This window comes from Leopardus geoffroyi, chromosome E3 (genome assembly GCF_018350155.1).
Source record: "Leopardus geoffroyi isolate Oge1 chromosome E3, O.geoffroyi_Oge1_pat1.0, whole genome shotgun sequence".
In the NCBI taxonomy this organism is placed as follows: Eukaryota; Metazoa; Chordata; class Mammalia; order Carnivora; family Felidae; genus Leopardus; species Leopardus geoffroyi.
In genome coordinates, this window is record NC_059340.1 from 6,773,754 (window position 1) to 6,797,633 (window position 23,880).

The window sequence follows — 23,880 nt, forward strand, 5'->3', positions numbered from 1 at the left end:
TGCTTTGGGTAGTATACACATTTTAACAATGTTTGTTCTTCCAACCCATGAGCATGAAATGCTTTTCCATTTATTACATCCTCTTCAATATCTCTCATAAATCTTTTATAGTTTTTAGAGTACAGAGCTTTTACCTCTTAGTTAGATTTATTCCTAGGTATTTTATTATTTTTGGTGCAATTGTAAATAGGATCAATGACTTGATTTCTTTTTCTGATGCCTCGTTATTAGTGCATAGAAATGCAACAGATTTCTGCACTTTGATTTTATATCCTGAGACTTTGGTGAATTCATGTATCAGTTATAGCAATATTTTGGTGGAGTCCTTTGTGTTTTCTACAGAGTATTATGTCATCTGTGGTAGTGAAAGTTTGACTTCTTCATTGCTGATTTGGATGATATTTATTTATTTATTTATTTGGTCTGATTTGCTGTGGCTAAGACTTTCAGTGCTATGTTAAATAGTAATGGTGAGAGTGGGCATCCTTGTCTTGTTCCTGAACATAGGTGAAAAGCTCTCAGCTTCTCCCCATTGAGGATGATATTAGCTGTGGGTCTTTTGTACATGGTCTTTTTTTTTTTTTTTTTAATTTTTTTAACCTTTATTTATTTTTTTGAGACCAAGGGAGACAGAGCATGAACGGGGGAGGGTCAGAGAGAGAGGGAGACACAGCATCCGAAACAGGCTCCAGGCTCCGAGCTGTCGGCATAGACCCTGACGCGGGGCTCAAACTCACAGACTATGAGATCACGACCTGAGCTGAAGTCGGATGCTCAACCGACTGAGCCACCCAGGCGTCCCTGTACACGGTCTTTATGATGTTGCAGTATGTGTCATCTGTCTCTACTTTGTTGAGGGTTTTTATCAAGAATGAATGCTGAATTTTGCCAAATGCTTTCTTTTCATCTGTTGGCAGGCTCATATGGTTCTTATCTTTCTTTTATTGATGTAGTGTACCATGTTGATTGATTTGCAAATATTGAACCACCCCTGCAGCCCAGGAGTAAATCCCATTTGATCATGGTGAATAATTATTTTAATGTACTGTTGAATTCTATTTGCTGGTATCTTGTTGAGATTTTTTTCTTTTTTTAATTTAATTTTTATTTTTTAAAATTTACATCCAAATTAGTTAGCATATAGTGAAACAATGATTTCAGGAGTAGATTCCTTAATGCCCCTTATCATTTAGCCCATTCCTCCTCCCACAATCCCTCCAGTAACCCTCAGTATGTTCTCCATATTTAAGAGTCTCTTCTGTTTTGTCCCCCTCCCTGTTTTTATGTTATTTTTGATTCCCTGCCCTTATCTTCATATGTTTTGTCTCTTAAAGTCCTCATATGAGTGAAGTCATATGATATTTGTCTTTCTCTGACTGACTGATTTCACTTAGCATGATACCCTCCAGTTCCATCCACGTAGTTGCAAATGGCAAGATTTCGTTCTTTTTGATTGCTGAGTAATACTCCATTTTGTATATATACCACATCTTCTTTATCCATTCATCCATCAGTAGACATTTGGGCTCCTTCCATACTTTGGCTATTGTTGATAGTGCTGCTCTCCCATTCTGTCGGTTGCCTTTTAGTTTTGCTGATTGTTTCCTTCACTGTGCAGAAGCTTTTTATTTTGATGAGGTCCCAGTAGTTCATTTTTGCTTTTGTTTCCCTTGCCTCCGGAGACATGTTGAATAAGAAGTTGCTGTGGCCAGGATCAAAGGGGTTTTTGCCTTCTTTCTCCTTGAGGATTTTGATGGCTTCCTGTCTTACATTTAGGTCTTTCATCCATTTTCAGTTTATTATTGTGTATGGTGTAAGAAAGTGGTCCAGGTTCATTCTTCTGCATGCTGCTGTCCAGTTTTCCCAGCACCACTTGTTGAAGAGACTTTATTCCATAGGATATTCTTTCCTGCTTTGTCAAAGATTAGTTGGCCATACGTTTGTGGGTCCATTTCTGGGTTCTCTATTCCATTGATCTGAGTGTCTGTTCTTGTGCCAGTACCATACTGTCTTAATGATTACAGCTTTGTAGTATAGCTTGAAGTCTGGGATTGTGATGCCTCCTGCTTTGGTTTTCTTTTTCAAGATTGCTTTGGCTATTTGGGGTATTTTCTGGTTCCATACACATTTTAGGATTATTTGTTCTAGCTCTGTGAAGAATGCTGGTGTTATTTTGATAGTGATTGCATTGAATATGTAGATTGCTTTGGGTAGTGTCATTTTAACAATATTTGTTCTTCCTATCCAGGAGCATGGAATATTTTTCCATTTTTTTGTGTCTTCTTCAATTTCTTTCATAAGCTTTCTATACTTTTCAGTGTATAGATTCTTCACCTCTTTGGTTAGATTTATTCCTAGGTGTTTTATGGTTTTTGGTGCAACTGTAAATGGGATCAATTCCTTGATTTCTCTTTCTGTTGCTTCATTGTTGGTGTATAGGAATGCAACTGATTTCTGTGCGTTGATGTTATATCCTGCAATTTTGTTGAATTCGTGAATCAATTCTAGCAGTTTTTTGGTGGAGTCTTTTGGGTTTTCCATATAGAGTATCATGTCATCTGTGAAGAGTGAAAATTTGACCACCTGGCCGATTTGGATGCCTTTTATTTCTTTGTGTTGTCTGATTGCAGAGGCTAAGACTTCCAATACTATGTTGAATAACAGTGGCAAAGGTGGACATCCCTGTCTTGCTCCTGACCTTGGCGGGAAAGCTCTCAGTTTTTCCCCATTGAGGATGATATTAGCGTTGGGTCGTTCATATATGGCTTTTATGATCTCGAGGTATACTCCTTCTGTCTCTACTTTCTTGAAGGTTTTTATCAAGAGAGGATGCTGTATTTTGTTAAATGTTTTCACTGCATCTATTCAGAGGATCATATGGTTCTTGTCCTTTTTTTATTGATGTGATGAATCACGTTAATTGTTTTGTGGATATTGAACCAGCCCTGCATCCCAGGTATAAATCCCACTTGTCATGGTGAATAATTTTTTAAATACATTGTGGGATCTGGTTGGCTAATATCTTGTTGAGGATTTTTGCATCCATGTTCATCAGGAAAATTGGTCTATAGTTCTCCTTTTTAGTGGGGTCTCTGTCTGGTTTTGGAATCAAGGTAATTCTGGCTTCATAGAAAGAGTTAGAAAGTTTTCCTTCCATTTCTATTTTTTGGAACAGCTTCAAGAGAATAGGTAACTCTTCCTTAAATGTTTGGTAGAATTCCCCTGGAAAGCCATCTGGCCCTGGACTCTTGTTTTTTGGGAGATTTTTGATTACTAATTCAATTTTTACTGGTTATGGGTCTGTTCAAATTTTCTGTTAATTCCTGTTTCAGTTTTGGTAGTGTATATGTTTCTAGGAATTTGTCCATTTCTTCCAGATTGCCCATTTTATTGGCATAAAACTGCTCATAATATTCTCTTATTATTGTTTTTATTTCTGCTGTGTTGGTTGTGATCTCTCCTCTTTCATTCTTCATTTTATTTATTTGGGTCCTTTCCTTGTCTTTTTGATCAAACTGGCTAGTGGTTTATCAATTTTGTTAATTCTTTCAAAGAACCAGCTTCTGGTTTAATTGATCTGTTCTACTGTTTTTTGTTTTGGTTTTGATAGCATTAATTTCTCTAATTAATTTCTCTAATCTTTATTATTTCCTGTCTTCTGCTGGTTTTGGGTTTTATTTGCTGTTCTTTTTCCAGCTCCTTAGGGCGTAAGGTTAGGTTGTGTATCTAGATCTTTCTTCCTTCTTTAGGAAGGCCTGGATTGCTATATAGTTTCCTTTTATGACTGCCTTTGTTGCGTCCCAGAGGTTTTGGGCTGTGGTGTTATCATTTTCATTGACTTCTATGTACTTTTTAATTTCCTCTTTAACTTCCTGGTTAGCCGATTCATTCTTTTTTTTAATTTTTTTTTATTATATGAAATTTATTGTCAGATTAGTTTCCATACAGCACCCAGTGCTCATCCCAAAAGGTGCCCTCTTCAATGCCCATCACCTAGCCTCCCCTCCCTCCCACCCCCGCCATCAACCCTCAGTTTGTTCAGTTTTTAAAAGTCCCTTATGCTTTGGCTCTCTCTCCCACTCTAACCTCTTTTTTTTCTTTTTTTCTTCCCCTCCCCCATGGGTTTAAGTTTCTCGGGACCCACATAAGAGTGAAAACATATGGTATCTGTCTTTCTCTGTATGGCTTATTTCACTTAGCATCACACTCTCCAGTTCCATCCACGTTGCTACAAAGGGCCATATTCATTCTTTCTCATTGCCACGTAGTATTCCATTGTGTGTATAAACCACAATTTCTTTATCCATTCATCAGTTGATGGACATTTAGGCTCTTTCCATAATTTGGCTATTGTTGAGAGTGCTGCTATAAACATTGGGGTACAAGGGCCCCTATGCATCAGTGCTCCTGTATCCCTTGGGTAAATTCCTAGCAGTGCTACTGCTGGGTCATAGGGTAGGTCTATTTTTAACTTTTTGAGGAACCTCCACACTGTTTTCCAGAGTGGCTGCACCAATTTGCATTCCCACAACAGTGCAAGAGGGTTCCCATTTCCCCACATCCTCTCCAGCATCTATAGTCTCCTGATTTGTTCATTTTGGCCACTCTGACTGGCATGAGGTAATATCTGAGTGTGGTTTTGATTTGTATTTCCCTGATGAGGAGCGACATTGAGCATCTTTACATGTGCCTGTTGGCCATCTGGATGTCTTCTTTAGAGAAGTGTCTATTCATGTTTTCTGCCCATTTCTTCACTGGGTTATTTGTTTTTCAGGTGTGGAGTTTGGTGAGCTCTTTATAGATTTTGGATACTAGCCCTTTGTCCCATATATCATTTGCAAATATCTTTTCCCATTCCGTTGGTTGCCTTTTAGTTTTGGTGATTGTTTCCTTTGCTGTGCAAAAGCTTTTTATCTTCATGAAGTCCCAGTAGTTCATTTTTGCTTTTAATTCCCTTGCCTTTGGGGATGTGTCAAGTAAGAAATTGCTGCAGCTGAGGTCAGAGAGGTCTTTTCCTGCTTTCTCCTCTAGGGTTTTGATAGTTTCCTGTCTCACATTCAGGTCCTTTATCCATTTTGAGTTTATTTTTGTGAATCGTGTGAGAAAGTGGTCTAGTTTCAATCTTCTGCATGTTGCTGTCCAGTTCTCCCAGCACCATTTGTTAAAGAGACTGTCTTTTTTCCATTGGATATTCTTTCCTGCTTTGTCAAAGATTAGTTGGCCATACGTTTGTGGGTCTAGTTCTGGGGTTTCTGTTCTATTCCATTGGTCTATGTGTCTGTTTTTGTGCCAATACCATGCTGTCTTGATGATTACAGCTTTGTAATAGAGGCTAAAGTCTGGGATTGTGATGCCTCCTGCTTTGGTCTTCTTCTTCAAAATTCCTTTGGCTATTCGGGGCCTTTTGTGGTTCCATATGAATTTTAGGATTGCTTGTTCTAGTTTCGAGAAGAATGCTGGTGCAATTTTGATTGGGATTGCATTGAATGTGTAGATAGCTTTGGGTAGTATTGACATTTTGACAATATTTATTCTTCCAACCCATGAGCATGGAATGTTTTTCCATTTCTTTATATCTTCTTCAATTTCCTTCATAAGCTTTCTATAGTTTTCAGCATACAGATCATTTATATCTTTGGTTAGACTTATTCCTAGGTATTTTGTGCTTCTTGGTGCAATTGTGAATGGGATCAGTTTCTTTATTTGTCTTTCTGTTGCTTCATTGTTAGTGTATAAGAATGCAACTGATTTCTGTACATTGATTTTTGTATCCTGCAACTTTGCTGAATTCATGTATCAGTTCTAGCAGACTTTTGGTGGAGTCTATCGGATTTTCCATGTATAATATCATCTCATCTGCAAAAAGTGAAAGCTTGACTTCATCTTTGCCAATTTTGATGCCTTTCATTTCCTTTTGTTGTCTGATTGCTGATGCTAGCACTTCCAACACTATGTTAAACAACAGCGGTGAGAGTGGACATCTCTGTCGTGTTCCTGATCTCAGAGGAAAAGCTCTCAGTTTTTCCCCATTGAGGATGATATTAGCTGTGGGCTTTTCATAAGTGGCTTTTATGATCTTTAAGTATGTTCCTTCTATCCCGACTTTCTCAAGGGTTTTTATTAAGAAAGGGTGCTGGATTTTGTCAAAGGCCTTTTCTGCATCGATTGACAGGATCATATAGTTCTTTTCTTTTATTAATGTGATGTATCACGTTGATTGATTTGCGAATGTTGAACCAGCCCTGCATCCCAGGAATGAATCCCATTTGATCATGGTGAATAATTCTTTTTATATGCTGTTGAATTCGATTTGCTAGTGTCTTATTGAGAATTTTTGTCTCCATATTCATCAGGGATATTGGCCTGTAGTTCTCTTTTTTTACTGGGTCTCTGTCTGGTTTAGGAATCAAAGTAATGCTGGCTTCATAGAATGAGTCTGGAAGTTTTCCTTCCCTTTCTATTTTTTGGAACAGCTTGAGAAGGATAGGTATTATCTCTGCTTTAAATGTCTGGTAGAATTCCCCTGGGAAGCCATCTGGTCCCGGACTTTTATTTGTTGGGAGATTTTTGATAACTGATTCGATTTCTTTGCTGGTTATGGGTCTGTTCAAGCTTTCTATTTCCTCCTGATTGAGTTTTGGAAGAGTGTGGGTGTTAAGGAATTTGTCCATTTCTCCCAGGTTGTCCAATTTGTTGGCATATAATTTTTCATAGTGTTCCCTGATAATTGTTTGTATCTCTGAGGGATTGGTTGTAATCATTCCATTTTCATTCACGATTTTATCTATTTGGGTCATCTCCCTTTTCTTTTTGAGAAGCCTGGCTAGAGGTTTGTCAATTTTGTTTATTTTTTCAAAAAACCAACTCTTGGTTTCGTTGATCTGCTCTACAGTTTTTTTAGATTCTATATTGTTTATTTCTCCTCTGATCTTTATTATTTCTCTTCTTCTGCTGGGTTTAGGCTATTTTGCTGTTCTGCTTCTATTTCCTTTAGTGTGCTGTTAGATTTTGCCTTTGGGATTTTTCTTGTTTCTTGAGAGAGCCCTGGATTGCATGTATTTTCCTCTCAGGACTGCCTTCGCTGCGTCCCAAAGCGTTTGGATTGTTGTATTTTCATTTTCGTTTGTTTCCATATATTTTTTGATTTCTTCTCTAACTGCCTGGTTGACCCACTCATTCTTTAGTAGGGTGTTCTTTAACCTCCATGCTTTTGGAGGTTTTCCAGACTTTTTCCTGTGGTTGATTTCAAGCTTCATAGCATTGTGGTCTGAAAGTATGCGTGGTATGATTTCAATTCTTGTATACTTATGAAGGGCTGTTTTGTGACCCAGTATATGATCTATCTTGGAGAATGTTCCATGTGCACTCGAGAAGAAAGTATATTCTGTTGCTTTGGGGTGCAGAGTTCTAAATATATCTGTCAAGTCCATCTGATCCAATGTATCATTCAGGGCCCTTGTTTCTTTATTGACCGTGTGTCTAGATGATCTATCCATTGCTGTAAGTGGAGTGTTAAAGTCCCCTGCAATTACAACATTCTTGTCAATAAGTTTGCTTATGTTTGTGAGTAATTGTTTTATATATTTGGGGGCTCCTGTATTCGGCACATAGACATTTATAATTGTTAGCTCTTCCTGATGGATAGACCCTGTAATTATTATATAATGCCCTTCTTCATCTCTTGTTACAGCCTTTAATTTAAAGTCTAGTTTGTCTGATAGAACTATGGCTACTCCAGCTTTCTTTTGACTTCCAGTAGCATGATAGGTAGTTCTCCATCCCCTTACTCTCAATCTAAAGGTGTCCTCAGGTCTAAAATGAGTCTCTTGTAGACAGCAAATAGATGGGTCTTGTTTTTTTATCCATTCTGATACCCTGTGTCTTTTGGTTGGCACATTTAGTCCATTTACATTCAGTGTTATTATAGAAAGATACGGGTTTAGAGTCATTGTGATGTCTGTAGGTTTCATGCTTTTAGCGATGTCTCTGGTACTTTGTCTCACAGGATTCCCCTTAGGATCTCTTGTAGGACTGGTTTAGTGGTGACGAATTCCTTCAGTTTTTGTTTGTTTGGGAAGACCTTTATCTCTCCTTCTATTCTAAATGACAGACTTGCTGGATAAAGGATTCCCGGCTGCATATTTTTTCTGTTTATCACATTGAAGATCTCGTGCCAATCCTTTCTGGCCTGCCAAGTTTCAGAAGAGAGATCGGTCATGAGTCTTATTGGTCTCCCTTTATAAGTTAGAGCACGTTTATCCCTCGCTGCTTTCAGAATTTTCTCTTTATCCTTGTATTTTGCCAGTTTCACTATGATATGTCGTGCAGAAGATCAATTCAAGTTACATCTGAAGGGAGTTCTCTGTGCCTCTTGGATTTCAATGCCTTTTTCCTTCCCCAGATCAGGGAAGTTCTCAGCTATTATTTCTTCAGGTACACCTTCAGCACCTTTCCCTCTCGCTTCCTCCTCTGGAATACCAATTATGCGTAGATTATTGCTCTTTAGTGCATCACTTAGTTCTCTAATTTTCCCCTCATACTCCTGGATTATTTTATCTCTATTTTTCTCAGCTTCTTTTTCCATAATTTTATCTTCTAGTTCACCTATTCTCTCCTCTGCCTCTTCAATCCGAGGCGTGGTCATCTCCATTTTATTTTGCAGCTCGTTTATAGAGTTTTTTAGCTCCTCCTGGCTGTTCTTGAGTCCCTTGATCTCTGTAGCAAGAGATTCTCTGCTGTCCTTTATACTGTTTTCAAGCCCAGCGATTAATTTTATGACTATTATTCTAAATTCACTTTCTGTTATATTGTTTAAATCGTTTTTGATCAGTTTGTTAGCTGTCGTTATTCCCTGGAGGTTTTTTTGAGGGGAATTCTTCCGTTTCGTCATTTTGGATAGTCCCTGGAGTGGTGCAGTTCTGCGGGGCACTTCCCCTGTGCTGTCTTGAATAACTTGCGTTGTTGGGCGGGGCCACAGTCAGACCTGATGTCTGCCCCCAGCCCACCGCTGGGGCCACCGTCAGACTGGTGTGTACCCTCTCTTCCCCTCTCCTAGGGGCGGAATTCACTTTGGGGTGGCGTGGCCCATCTGGGCTACTTGCACACTGCCAGGCTTGTGGTGCTGGGGATCTGGCGTATTAACTGGGGTGGATCAGCAAGGTGCACAGGGGCAGGACGGGCAAGCTCAGCTCGCTTATCCTTTGGTGATCTGCTTCGGGAGGGGCCCTGCGGCACCGGGAGGGAGTCAGACCGGCCACAGGAGGGATGGATCCACAGAAGCACAGCGTTGGGTGTTTGCACAGTGCAAGCAAGTTCCCTGACAGGAACTTGTTCCCTTTGGGATTTTGGCTGGGGATGGGCGAGGGAGATGGCACTGGTGAGCGCCTTTGTTCCCCACCAAGCTGAGCTCTGTTGTCCGGGGCTCAACAAGTCTCCCTCCCATTGTCCTCCAGCCCTCCCGCTCTCTGAGCAGAGCTGTTAACTTATAACCTTCCAGATGTTAAGTCCCGCTTGCTGTCTGAACACACTCTGTCCAGCCCCTCTGCTTTTGCAAGCGAGACTCAGGGGCTCTGCTTAGCCGGCGGGCTGCCCCTCTGCCCCAGCTCCCCCCACCAGTCCATGTAGCGTGCACCGCCTCTCCGCCCTTCCTACCCTCTTCCATGGACCTCTCATCTATGCTTGGCTCTGGAGAATCTGTTCTGCTAGTCTTCTGGCGATTTTCTGGATCATTTAGGCAGGTGTGAGTGGAATCTAAGTGACCCCCACGACATGGTGAGCTCAGCGTCCTCTACGCCACCATCTTCCCAGAAGCGTCTCTCAGCCCATTCATTTTTTAGTAGTATGTTCTTCAGTCTCCAAGTATTTGTTACCTTTCCAATTTTTTCTTGTGGTTGATTTTGAGTATCATAGCATTTCTGTCTGGAAATATGCACGGTATGATCTCGATCTTTTTGTACTTACTTAGGGCTGATTTGTGTCCCAATATATGGTCTATTCTGGAGAACATTCCATGTGCACTGGAGAAGAATGTATATCATGCTGCCTTAGGACGAAATGTTCTGAATATATCTGTTAAGTCCACCTGGTCCAGTGTGTCATTCAAAGCCATATTTTCCTTGTTGATTTTTTTATTAGATTATCTGTCCATTGCTGTGATTGGGGTGTTGAAGTCTCCTACTATTATGGTGTTATTATTGATTGGTTTCTTTATGTTTGTGTATAATTGATTTATAGATTTGGGTGCTTTCACATTTGGCGCATAAATGTTTACAATTGTTAGGTCTTCTTGGTGGATAGATCTCTTCATTATGATATAATGCCCTTCTGCATCTCTTGATACAGTCTTTATTTTAAAGTCTAGATTGTCTAATATAAGTATGGCTTCTCCAGCTTTCTTTTGTTGACCATTAGCATGATAGGTGGTTGTCCACCCCCTTATTTTCAATCTGAAGGTGTCTTTAGGTCTAAAGTAGGTCTCTTGTAAACAGCATATAGATGGATCTTGTGTTCTTATCCATTTTGTTACCCTATGCCTTTTGATTGGAGCATTGAGTCCTTTGAAGTTTAGAGTGAGTACTGAAAGATATGAATTTATTACCATTCTGATGCTTGTATAGTTGGAGTTTCTGGTGGTGGTCTCTGTTCCTTTATAATCTTTGTTGCTTGCTTGCTTGCTTGCTTTCTCTTTCTTTCTGTTTTCATCTTTTCTCCCCTCAGAGAGTCCCCCTTAAAATTTTTTGCAGGGCTGGGTTAGTGGTCACAAACTCCTTTAAGTTTTGTTTGTCTGGGAAACCTTTTATCTCTCCTTTTATTTTGAATGACAGCCTTGCTGGATAAAGAATTCTTGGCTGCATGTTTTTCCGATTCAGCACATTGAATATATCTTGCCACTCCTTTCTGGCCTGCCAGGTTTCTGTGGATAGGTCTGCCGCAAACCTGATCTGTCTTCCCTTGTTGGTTAAGGACTTTTTTTTCCTTGCTGCTTTCATGATTCTCTCCTTGCCTGAGTATTGTGTGAATTTGACTATGATATGCCTTGTTTATGGTCAGTTGTTGTTGAATCTAATGGAGTCCTCTGTGCTTCCTGGATTTTGATGTCTGTGTCTTTCCCCAGGTTAGGAAAGTTTTCCGCTATGATTTGCTCGCATAACCCTTCTACCCCTTTTACCTCTCTTCCTCTTCTGGGACCCCTATGATTCTGATGTTGTTACTTTTTAATGAGTCATTGATTTCTCTAATTCTTTTTTAAATTTTTTTTTTCAACGTTTATTTATTTTTGGGACAGAGAGAGACAGAGCATGAATGGGGGAGGGGCAGAGAGAGAGGGAGACACAGAATCGGAAACAGGCTCCAGGCTCCGAGCCATCAGCCCAGAGCCCGACGCGGGGCTCGAACTCACGGACCGCGAGATCGTGACCTGGCTGAAGTCGGACGCTTAACCGACTGCGCCACCCAGGCGCCCCAGATTTCTCTAATTCTTAAATCGTGCTCTTTTGCCTTTATCTCCCTCTTTTTTTCTGTTTCATTATTCTCCATAAGTTTGTCTTCTATGTCACTGATTCTCTGTTCTACCTCATCCATCCTTGCCACCAGGGCATCCATTCAAAACTGCAGCTCAGTTATAGCATTTTTTATTTCATCCTGACTAGTTTTTACTTCTTTTATCTCTGCATAAAGGGATTCTAATCTATTTTCAACTCCAGCTAGTATTCCTATTTTCGTGATTCTAAATTCTGGTTCAGACATTTTGCTTGTATCTGTGTTGGTTAAATCCCTGGCTGTCATTTCTTCGTGCTCTTTCTTTTGGGGTGAATTCCTTCATTTCATCATTTTGAAGGGAGAAGAGGAATTAATGAGGCAGAAAAATTAAAATTAAAAAAATTAAAAAAAAGTAAAATTAAAAAAGTAAACACACACACAAATTGAATAAATGATGCTAGATCCTAGGTGTGTTTTGGTCTGGGTGTTTAAAGTGTTTGATAGATTAGAGAAAAAAGGGGGGGGGGGTCATTTGAGAATTTGAAAAAATGAATACACTGAAGTAGACTAAAATGATGGGAGTAAAATAGACTTTGAAAAAATTTACACAGAGAGAGACAGGTGGAAGATGGCAGTGTAGGAGGACACTGGGCTCACCTCGTCTGGCTGATGACTTAGATTCTACCCACATCTGCCTAAATAGCCCAGAAAACCGCCAGAAGACTAGAAGAACAGACTCTCTGGAGCCAAGCGTAGACTAGAGGCCCAGAGAAGAGGCTAGGAAGAGCGGAGAGGCGGTGCATGCTATACGGATTGGCTGGAGGGAGCCGGGGTGGTGGAGGGGCAGGCTGCCTGGCAAGGCAGAGCCCCCAAAGTCTGGCTTGCAAAAGTGCAGGGGCTGGACTGTGTGAGTTCTGACAGCCAGCGGGACTTAATATCTGGAATATTAAAAGCCAACAGCTCTGCTCTCGGAGAGCAGGGAGGGCGAGAGGACTCAGGGAGGGAGAGTTTTTGAGTCCTGGAGGACAGAGTTCAGCTCAGTGGGGGAACAAAGGCACTGCAAGTGCCATTTCCCTCTCCCGACCCCCAGCCGAAATTCCAAAGGGAACCAGTTCCCATCACTGAACTTGCTTGCACCACACAAATGCCCAATGCTGTGCTTCTGTGGATCCATCTCTCTGATGGGCCTGCCTCCCTCCCGGTGCTGCAGGGCCCTCCTGCAAGGTACCACCAATGGCAAAGCAAGCTAAGCCTGCCCCTCCGGCCCCTGTGCACCTTGCTGATCCACCCCAGCTAACACGCCCTTGGCGAGATCCCATCGAAGCAGCGCCACAAGCTTGGCAGTGTACAAGCAGCCCAGACAGGCGCCATACCACTCCACAGTGAGTCTTGCCCCTGGAAAAGGGGAAGATAAGGTACACACCAGTCTGACTGTGGCCCCAGCGGTGAGCTGGGGCAGATATCAGGTCTGACTGTGGTCCTGCTTACCAACACAAGTTTCTCCGGAGAGCATAGGGGAGGTGCCCTGAAGTTTGGAGCTACTGCAGGGACTACCCAAAATGACGAAACAGATGAATTCTCCTAAAAAACAAACAAACAAACAAACAAACAAACAAAAAAAACCTCCAGGAATTAGTGACAGCTAACGAATTGATCAAAACCGATTTAAACAATATAATGGAAGAAGAATTTAGAATAGTAGTCATAAAATTAATTGCTGGGCTTGAAAAAAGCATAGAGGACAGTCGAGAATCTAGCTACAGAGATCAAGGGACTAAGAAATAGTCATGAGGAACTAACAAATGCTATAAATGAGGTGCAAAATAAAATGGAGGCGGCCAGGGGCGCCTGGGTGGTTCAGTTGCTTAAGTGTCCAACTTCGGCTTAGGTCATGATCTCACGGTTTGTGGGTTTGAGCCCCACATCAGGCTCTGTGCTGACAGCTCAGAGCCTGGAGCCTGCCTCAGATTCTATGTCTCCCTCTCTCTCTGCCCCTCCCCTGCTCATCTCTATCTCTCTCTGTCTCTCAAAAATAAAATAAACATTAAAAAAAATAGAGGCAGCCATAGCACGAATTGAAGAGGCAGAGAAGAGAATAGGTGAATTAGAAAATTATGGACAAAGAGGAAGCTGAGAAAAAGAAAAAAATCCAGGAGTATGAGGGGAAAATTAGAGAACTAAGTGATGCAATCAAACGGAACCATTTCCATATCATAGGTATTCCAGAAGAAGAAGAGAGAGAAGGGCCTGAAGGTGTACCTGAAGAAATAATAGCTGAGAACTTCCCTGATCTGGGGAAGGAAAAAGGCATTGAAATCCAAGAGGCACAGAGAACTCCCTTCAGATGTAACTTGAATTGATCTTCTGCATGACATATCATAGTGAAACTGGAAAAATAGAAGGATAAAGAGAAAATTCTGAAAGCAGCTAGGGATAAACGTGCTCTAACACATAAAGGAAGACCAATAAGACTAGTGACTGATCTCTCTTCTGAAACTTGGCAGGCGAGAAAGGAATGGCAGGAAATCTTCAATGTGATGAACAGAAAAAATATGCAGCTGAGAATCCTTTAGCCAGCAAGTCTGTCATTCAGAATAGAAGGACAGATAAAGGTCTTCCCAAACAAACAAAAACTGAAGGAATTCATCACCACTAAACCAGCCCTACAAGAGATCCTAAGGGGAATTCTGTGAGACAAAGTACCTGAGACATCACTACTAGCACGAAACCTACAGACATCACAATGACTCTAAACCCATATCTTTCTATAATAACACTGAATGTAAATGGACTAAATGTGCCAACCAAAAGACATAGGGTACCAGAATGGATAAAAAAACAAGACCCATCTATTTGCTGTCTACAAGAGACTCATTTTAGACCTGAGGACACCTTTAGATTGAGAGTAAGGGGATGGAGAACTACCTATCATGCTACTGGAAGTCAAAAGAAAGCTGGAGTAGCCATAGTTCTATCAGACAAACTAGACTTTAAATTAAAGGCTGTAACAAGAGATGAAGAAGGGCATTATATAATAATTACAGGGTCTATCCATCAGGAAGAGCTAACAATTATAAATGTCTATGTGCCGAATACAGGAGCCCCCAAATATATAAAACAATTACTCACAAACATAAGCAAACTTATTGACAAGAATGTGGTAATTGCAGGGGACTTTAACACTCCACTTACAGCAATGGATAGATCACACACACATGCACACACACACAGGAAAATTATAATTATAATTATTACATAATTATAATTATGTAAAATTTAAGAAACAGAAAAGATGAACATAGGGGAAGGGCAGGGAAAAAGAGAAGAGAGGGTAAAAGAAACCACAAGGGACTTAAAAAAATTTTTTTAGGTTATTTGTTGTTTTTAATTTATTTAAAAAAAATTTTTAACATTTTATTTATTTTTGAGACAGGGAGAGACAGAGCATGAACAGGGAGGGGCAGAGAGAGGGAGACACAGAATCTGAAGCAGGCTCCAGGCTCTGAACTGTCAGCACAGAGCCTGATGCGGGGCTCGAACTCACGGACCGCGAGATCATGACCTGAGCTGAAGTCGGCCGCTTAACCGACTGAGCCACCCAGGCGCCCCTAAATTTATTTTTTTAATTTACGTCCAAGTTAGTTAACATATAGTCAACAATGATTTCAGGAGTAGATTCCTTAATACCTCTTACCCATTTAGCCGATCACCCCTCCCTCAACCCTCCAGCAACCCTCTGTTTTTCCTCCATATTTAAAGGTCCCTTATGTTTTTGTCCCCCTCCCTGTTTTTATATTATTTTTGTTTCCCTTCCTGCATGTTCATCTGTTTTGTCTCTTAAAGTCCTCATATGAGTGAAGTCATATGATATTTGTCTCTCTCTGACTAATTTTGCTTAGCATAATACCCTCTAGTTCCATCCATCTAGTTGCAAATGGCAAGATTTCATTCTTTTTGATTGCTGAGTAATACTCCATTGTATATATATACCATATCTTCTTTATCCATTCATCCATCGATGGACATTTGGGCTCTTTCCATACTTTGGCTATTGTTAATAGCACTGCTGTAAACATTAGGGTCCATGTGCCCCTTTGAAACAGCATACCTGTATCCCTTGGATAAATACCTAGTAGTACAATTGCTGGGTCATAGGGAAGTTCTATTTTAATTTTTTGAGGAGCCTCCATACTGTTTTCCAGAGTGGCTGCACCAGTATGCATTCCCACCAGCAGTGCAAAAGAGATCCTCTTTCTCCACGTCCTTGCCAACATCTGTTGTTGTCTGAGTTGTTAATGTTAGCCATTCTGACAGGTGTGGTGTGGCATCTCATTGTGGTTTTGATTGTATTTCCCTGATGATGAGTGATGTTGAGCATTTTTTCATGTGCCAGTTGGCCATCTGGATGTCTTCTTTGAACCAAGACCATGAATAGCCAAAGCAATCTTGAAAAAGAAAACCAAAGCAGGAGGCATCACAATTCTGGACTTCAAGCTGTATTACAAAACTGTAATCATCAAGACAGTATGGTACTGGCACAAAAACAGACACTCAGATCAATGGAACAAACTAGAGAACCCAGAAATGGACCCACAAACATATGGCAAACTAATCTTTGACAAAGCAGGAAAGAATATCCAATGGAGTAAAGACAGTCTCTTCACCAAGCAGTGCTGGCAAAACTGGACAGCAGCATGCAGAAGAATGAACCTGGACCACTTTCTTACACCTTACACAAAAATACACTCAAAATGGATGAAGAACTAAATCAAGACAGGAAGCCATCAAAATCCTTGAGGAGAAAGCAGGCAAAAACCTCTTTGACCTTGGCCACAGCAACTTCTTACTCAACACGTCTCTGGAGGCAAGGGAAACAAAAGCTAAAATGAACTATTGGTACCTCATCAAAATAAAATGTTTTTTAAATATTTATTTATTTTTTATAGAGAGAGAGGGGAGGGAGGGAGGGGGGGTGGGAGAGGGAGAGAGACAGAGAGAGAGAGAGAGAGAGAGAGAGAGAGAGAGAGAGAGAGAGATAACAAGCAGGGAAGGGGCAGAGAGAGAGAGAGAGAGGGAGGCACAGAATCCAAAGCAAGCTCCAGGATCTGAGCTGTCAGCACAGAACCCAACGCAGGGCTCATACCCATGAACCCTGAGATCATGACCTGAGCCAACTGACTGAGCTACCCAGGCACTCTACCACAAGAGACTCTTAAAGATAGAGAATAAACTGAGAGTTGATGGAGGGAGGTGGGTGGGAGTTGGTCTGGATAGGTGATGATGAGTAATAAGAGGGCACTTGTAATGAGCATTGGGTTTTGTATATAAGTTACGAATCACTGAATTCTACTCCTGAAACTAATATTGCACTGTATTTTAACAAAAATTTAAATTTAGAAAGTTCATAAAAATTTTCAAACTGTAGTTTGAGAAGAAAGAATATAACATCATTGTCAGTCCCAATATGTCAAGATTATTAATAATGTATGTCCTTGTGGACACTTTTCTATGCATATATAGATTACTAAAAGTTAGGGTGGCATTATATGTTTTTGAGCTACTTAATGTAACAGTAAACTATAAGCAACATATTGTATTTGTGTTTGTGATTATATGCATATATCATAATCATCTTATTCAAGGAAATGGGACTTTTTTCCCTTAATGTTTTTCTGTCCACTCTAGCTCTCTGAATTCTCCCCCTATGTCCTCACATTCCATGTTTGTAAACCTTGGCCACCGTTTCTGCTACCGGTAGAGCTGAGAGGCTTGGAGCTTAGAGTCCTCATTCCTGGCAAGAGGAGCAACCTCATGAGGATGGGGGCACACACAGATCCTGTGCTGTCTGTGGCTGCAGTCCTGTGCTATCTCCCACCTGTCTTGGTATCTGGGATTCATCCAAAGCAAAGTCATCTGCTCTCTAGCCATCTGAGACATCCTCCTTGGAGGAGGGGTCTTGAGCTTTCTCTGTGGGAATCCAGAGCAGAGTCTGGCTTTGGGCACAGCTTGAATTCTGCAAACAGTTGGTACTTTCCTGTTTATTGTATTGGTGAGAAAAATTTGGAGTGAACTTTGTAGGGATCCAGACTTTTAGCCCCTGACTGTAAGCTCCCTGATGGCTGAGCCCATGTCTTGTTGCATGGTGTCACTAGTGCTAGCATTGTGTCTACACTTAGTACTTGCTGAAAGAAGTCAGAATTGACCAAGTCACCTGTTTTCTGGACCAGAAGACCTGGTGGTTCCCACAAGCTCAGCAGTCCCTGTTCCTGTAGCTTCTCAAACAGAAACCAGAGACTCCTGGTACTTCTCTGTGATTCACTCAGTCATGATATGAAGTGCTTACCTATGTGTGTCAGGGACTGTGCCAGACAGTGCCAAATCCACATATTAAAAATGTCTATTATGGAGAATTTTTGGCACATGCACAAGCATATTCTATAGACACAGTTCTATGAAATACTTTCAATACATCTATATGTGCCCATCACCTGCCCAACAACCACTAACCCATATCAGCTGCCCCAACCACATGCCATTACAATTCCTCATGTTATGCCATATTACTTCAAGGCACATCATCTGTAAATATTCCAGAATGTTCTCCATAATATAAGGACTTTATTCATTCATTTAAAAAATATATTTATTTATTTGAGAGAGAGAGAGAGAGAAGAGCAAGCACAAGTGGGGGAGGGGCAGAGGGAGATGGAGAGAGAGAGAGAGAGAGAGAATCCCAAGCAGCCTCTGCGATGTCAGTGCAGAGCCCAAGGTGGGACTGGAATTCACAAACTGTGAGATCATGAGCTGAGCCGAAATCAAGAGTTGGATGTTTAACCAACTGAGCCACTCAGCTGCCCCAATAATATAAGGACTTCTAAAAAAAAAATGCTGGGGCGCCTGGGTGGCGCAGTCGGTTGAGTGTCCGACTTCAGCCAGGTCATGATCTCGCGGTCCGGGAGTTCGAGCCCCGTGTCGGGCTCTGGGCTGATGGCTCAGAGCCTGGAGCCTGTTTCCAATTCTGTGTCTCCCTCTCTCTCTGCCCCTCCCCCGTTCATGTTCTCTCTCTGTCCCAAAAATAAATAAACGTTGAAAAAAAAAATAAAAAAAAAATACTACTGACAATGTCATTATCATTTTCCTCAAATCCACATTTTCCTTTAATATAATCAAATATTGAGGAATCAGTTTTGAATAAAACATAGTACTAACCTTCAGGAACTTTTAGACTCATGAGACAGGTGACCAAGAATTCAGTGACTATACTGATTATACACATTAGTGAATATGATTACAGTGGAGCAGCATCATGTGCTCATGCAAATCTTCTGACCAGCTGGCCTGTCTTAGTGGTTGGGGGATTCAAGGTGGGAGGAGAGGGAAGAGAAGGGAAAAATAACAATCTAAATCATGGGAGGCGTTTCTCCTGCTTCCTTCTTCCATGAGCACATGACCAACATAAGTCAGTGGAGGCAGGAACCTACCTTTCCTTCAGTCAGTCTCATTGCCTGCTTGCCTTTCAGACTGTGAACACCTACCCATGCTGACTGTAATTCTAGTGTTTAAGATAACTCTTCCCTTCAACAACATTCATCTCATCTCAACAAGACTGACTGCTCCCACAGGGTAGGGGAATGCAGAGGATATGTAGCTTACAGTTGTCACCGCAGAATAAGCATGGCAGGATTTCAGTGACCAGCCCCCCAAGAGTGTCCTGTGTAGTCCTGGTTGAGAACCCCACACATGTGGCTCTTGTGGTTTTTATGTTTCACTAACTTGTTTCCAACTCGATTTGTGGAACCAGGTTCAGCAAGAAGAACAAGGACAGCATAAATCCTTATATATACCTGCCTTTTGGAACTGGACCCCGAAACTGCATTGGCATGAGGTTTGCGGTCATGAACATGAAACTTGCCCTTGTCACACTCCTTCAGAACTTCTCCTTCAAACCTTGTGAAGAAACACAGGTCAGAGAACTTTCCACACAAAGAATGTTTTACTTTTTTTTTTTAAACTAAGAGATATGGTTTGTGTGTGTGTGTGTGTGTGTGTGTGTGTGTGTGTGTGTGTTTGTATGGGCTCATTTATCCTTATAATTTGTTCCATTGGCCAGAGAATCTATTTGGATCATCTGTGACCTTTAAGGGTCCTTCAGCTCTGAGTGCCACATCTGTGGTTTATTAGCACCCAATAATAAGGGACATCTAGTCAGGTCAACTATCATGACTGATTATGCACAGACTTTTGAACTTGACAATGTTTTAAATTTATTTCAAATCCCCTGAAAGGAAGGGAACATATTATGCATAGTCATGATGTGCAGTTATTAATGCAACATGACTTTCGAATGATGCTATTCTCTACCACAACTTACAGATGCTTTCATAACCATGGTTATCAACCCCTACTTGTACATTGGAGTCAGTGGGTTCAGGCCATCTCAGAAATTCTTACATAATTCACCCAGAGTGTGGCTTTAAAAGTGTCCCCATTGATTGTCATGTGCAAGCAAGGTTGAGAATCACTGGTGTGAAGCATGTCTGTCAGATGTGAGGGACTCCCATGGTCCAGACCATTGTGGTTATTTGGCCCCACCTTTCATGAGCCCTTCTCCAGTCAAAGCTGTGTTCCCTTTCTATTGAAATCTGCTATCATGAATGGATATTTCCACTGGGAGAGATGAGAGGATGTTTAGCATTGAGGATGGCAATACAATAAAATGTGTAATGTCCACTCAGGATGACTTTGCAAGCTTCAACATATACAAAATTAACTGTATCACTTTTTAAGTGGTATGCCATAATGACTAAGAAACTGTTGTAAATTGTAAACACTCATCCTTTTAACCTAAAATTTAAATTAAAAAAGAACACAAACCAACATGAGATTGTGTCCAGCCTGGTACAGAGTAGACACTCAATAGATATCCTTTTGAATGAATGATGGATGAATGTTTCCACACTCCGGTCTTGACAGCTTACAGAGTAAGTTTAAAGAATATGAGAATATGAATTTAAATGTAGTATTTATATGTTTAAACTCTTACTCTCCTTCATGTATCTTGCCTGCTTTGCTTCTATTGTCAGTAGAACTTCATTTTGGTTTTCATATGCTTTTGTAATTGTTGCAGATCCCCCTGAAATTAAATGCTCAAGGTATTATTCAACCAGAAAAACCCATTGTTCTCAAGGTTGAGCTGAGAGATGGGAGTGTGAGTAGAGCCTGACTTTCCCTAAGAACTTCCCCTTTGTTCTTCAAGAACCTGTATCCCAGAACACCAGAGACTTCAATTTACTTTGTGAGTACAACCCAGAAATGAAGATGGGCTTCACGTACTGCTTGTGATGGATGACGAGGGATTCCAAGCTTTCCTGGTATCTGCATGGAGCATTATATGTTGTGGAATGTGAGGAAGGTGACTAATAAGTGCCAGACACGTAGACTCAGCCTATCCGGTCCCAGTTAGTACCATCTATTCCCCTGAGAACTGATCGATAATAAAAATTTCTCACCAGTTGTATTAAAACACTTTAATGAAACAATAATTTTTGTGGTGACCATAATAGTGACATTCATATCACACATCTTATTTTGAATATTATACATTAACTATTACACTGAGTGTGTCAATCAACATCTCTTTACCAACGTATTAACTGATGTCTTCCTGCACATTAAGGGGGAATCCATAGAACTGATGAGTGAGGGTCAATGACTGGATGTTTTTGACCATCACAGTCACTAGGTGGGTGGGACTTGCTCAGAAGTCCAACATGTTATGTTAAGGTAGGTGAGAGTCAATACACTGTTACTTTGCCCACTTCTCAGAAAGTTTAATTCTTCCGGTTTTGGAGCACATATTTTTTTTTTATAACACTCAATTGAGGCAGTTTTTATTACTAGTTTTGATATAATGTTTTCATCTCATCTGCCCTGGTGTTCTGCCAGACAGGGAACATGCTTTTTCTTTGTGACCTAACCTCAGCCCCCTACGGTACTAATACAATGAACATCAAATCAGAGATGGTTGATTGGTCAGTAGATTGGGCAGAAAAGCTAAAAGCATTTGTCCAATGCAGTTGGTATGAGAAGCTGCACAGGATTCTTCCTTTTTCCCCCATTTACTCCCTTCCCCTTCTTTCCTTTCTCCTCTCTTCTCTTCCATTGCCTTTCCTTCCTGGATAATTTAGTTTTAAACTAATAGGTGGTACACAGCCAGGCGGGCAGCCCTACCTTGGGGCTCCAGGGCAGAAAAAGAAGTCACAATGACTCAAAGACAGAGACAGAGTAGGGAGGGGAGTATGTTCGCATATGGAAGCAACCTGGCATGAATGTGGGAGCCCAAGCTTAGTGAGAAGAATGTCCACACAGAGGGGCTGGTCTTGTGAGAGCCACCACATCCTAAATATGGATGGGCAACACAAGTAGTATGAGGAGGGGATGTTAAGTGATGTTAAGTGATGGAGTGGGGATTAGTTACATAAAGGGGAACTGATAAAAGTAAATATATTAGGGATAAATGGAAGCCAGGTTTATCACTGTTGGAGAAGGGAGTCACTGATGGAAAGGGAGAAAACAGGAATGAGATTATGTATTCAGAGATTAGAACTGAGTATATCAGTGAAAAAATCCTGCTTTTCTAGAGAGGTAGATGATAGGTAGATTGACTTAAAGATAAATAGATGTGTGTGCGTAGGTGAAAACACATATCCCCTACCTTTCTCCACAGACAGTTCTTAGAAACAGTGACACTGTAAAGGCAATGAGCACAACTTGTGCTCAAATCTTGGCTTATTAACATCATTTTCCACTGAAAGCAACTAGGGCTTTTCAGAGAAATGGCTGATCCAGGCTGGTGGAGCACATGATGAGCCTGGAGCATCTTGTCCTGAACAGTGATGGGGACACATCCAAAGGACACAGCCCAAGAAGTTTTATGGGCTCATCAGGCATGATTTGGGCATCATGATAACTAAGGACGGGAAGCGATTATGACCCATTGAATAAAACAGGAAAACACAATTACCCACAGGTATAATAAATACAGGATTGATTATAATTGATGAGGACACTGACACAGTTTCAAAGTACTACCACTCAAACACCCATGAGCTGCCAGAGGAAAGAGCAGCTCACACAGAGAGACCTGGCAAATGAATGAGTGCCATCAGGGAAAGGAGGAAGTGACAGCGTGTCACTTAATAGGACTTGGTGAAAAGAACTGAGCATCACCTCTGGGGTATTCTTGCTGAGGAGGAAAACCTGAAAGAAATCCTGAAAAAAAGCCAGACAAACCTGACAGAGGAATACCTACTCCTATTCTGTACCTGGTATGTAATCTTCAACAAAACCAAGGTCATGAAAGTGATTAAAAAAGAAGAAACAAGCCCAGAGTGGAGTCACCTGCCTGCAAATTCCACCTCACAGCAAACCAAGACTAATGACACTTTCAACCTATCCCAGGAAGGTGACCTTTTACCAGTCTGGCTGAAATTTCCTGATGAGTCATCTGCAAGATAGAAAACCTGCAGGTCCTTCCCTCAGAGAAGGGGTCCTGGCCTGAAACCATTGCTTTTCCTTCTAAGTACTTCCTGCCCCACCCTTCTTCCTCTAAAACCCTGCATCTTGTACACCTCCTGGGAGCATGTGTCTCCCTGTCAGGTGGGATGCTGTCAATTCATGAATTGCTTAATAAAGCCAATAAGATCTTCAACTTGACTTGCTGGAATTTTGTTTTTCAATAAAAGTCAGAGACACACTAAGGAAGTGTTCCAGACTGAACTACAGAAACCAAAGAGGAGTGACATGGAAACTCCAGTGAGTGGATTGGGTCCTTCAGCTGTAAAGGACATTGTGGGGACAATTGGGGGAATTGAGGGCTATGATGAATACATGGCAGTAATGTGTTAGTGTCCATGCCCTGACTTTGATGGAAAATGTCTTGTAGGAATTACAGATTATGAAATATCAGGTCAGCATTTACTCTGAGATTGATCAGGAACATAGTTCTTGGAACAGACTCTTCTGGAAGCTTGTGATTGCTCTTGGGAGAAGTGGTTCAGAACAACTGTGGATCTACACAGCTCTCCCCTTCCCTTGCCTTCGTCTGACTTGTATTATTTAATACAAGGAGGCAGCACCACACAGTGATTGAGAGACGGGGATCTCTGAAACTGGAATTCCTGAGTTTTGAATCCCAGCTCATCAGGACTGAGTCTTGATGAATCAATGGCTTTGGGTAAATGATGAAAAGGTGCCACTTTTACATAGCTGGGCCCTTAGGGCTTGGGCTGCCTTTCAGCACCTGTATGCCCCTCAGCGAATACTACTGTGCACAAATTAGTTCAGGTTATTCGTTGCCTCAGGCTGGGTTCCCTAAAAGCAGAGCCTGAGATGGGGGCTCTG

At 41.2% G+C, this 23,880-nt stretch overlaps 1 protein-coding gene across 1 annotated transcript in view; it reads left to right on the forward strand.

Annotated features, from left to right (window-relative positions):
• The window catches only part of LOC123589186 (cytochrome P450 3A12), a 50,757-nt gene extending 27,564 nt beyond the window's left edge, over positions 1–23,193 (forward strand). Inside the window, exons 12-13 of the mRNA XM_045460912.1 lie at positions 19,280–19,442; positions 20,606–23,193. Coding sequence (XP_045316868.1) covers positions 19,280–19,442; positions 20,606–20,701 — 259 coding nt within the window. The 3' untranslated portion in view covers positions 20,702–23,193. The remainder of the gene's footprint in view (positions 1–19,279; positions 19,443–20,605) is intronic.
• The last annotated feature ends 687 nt before the right edge of the window (positions 23,194–23,880 follow it).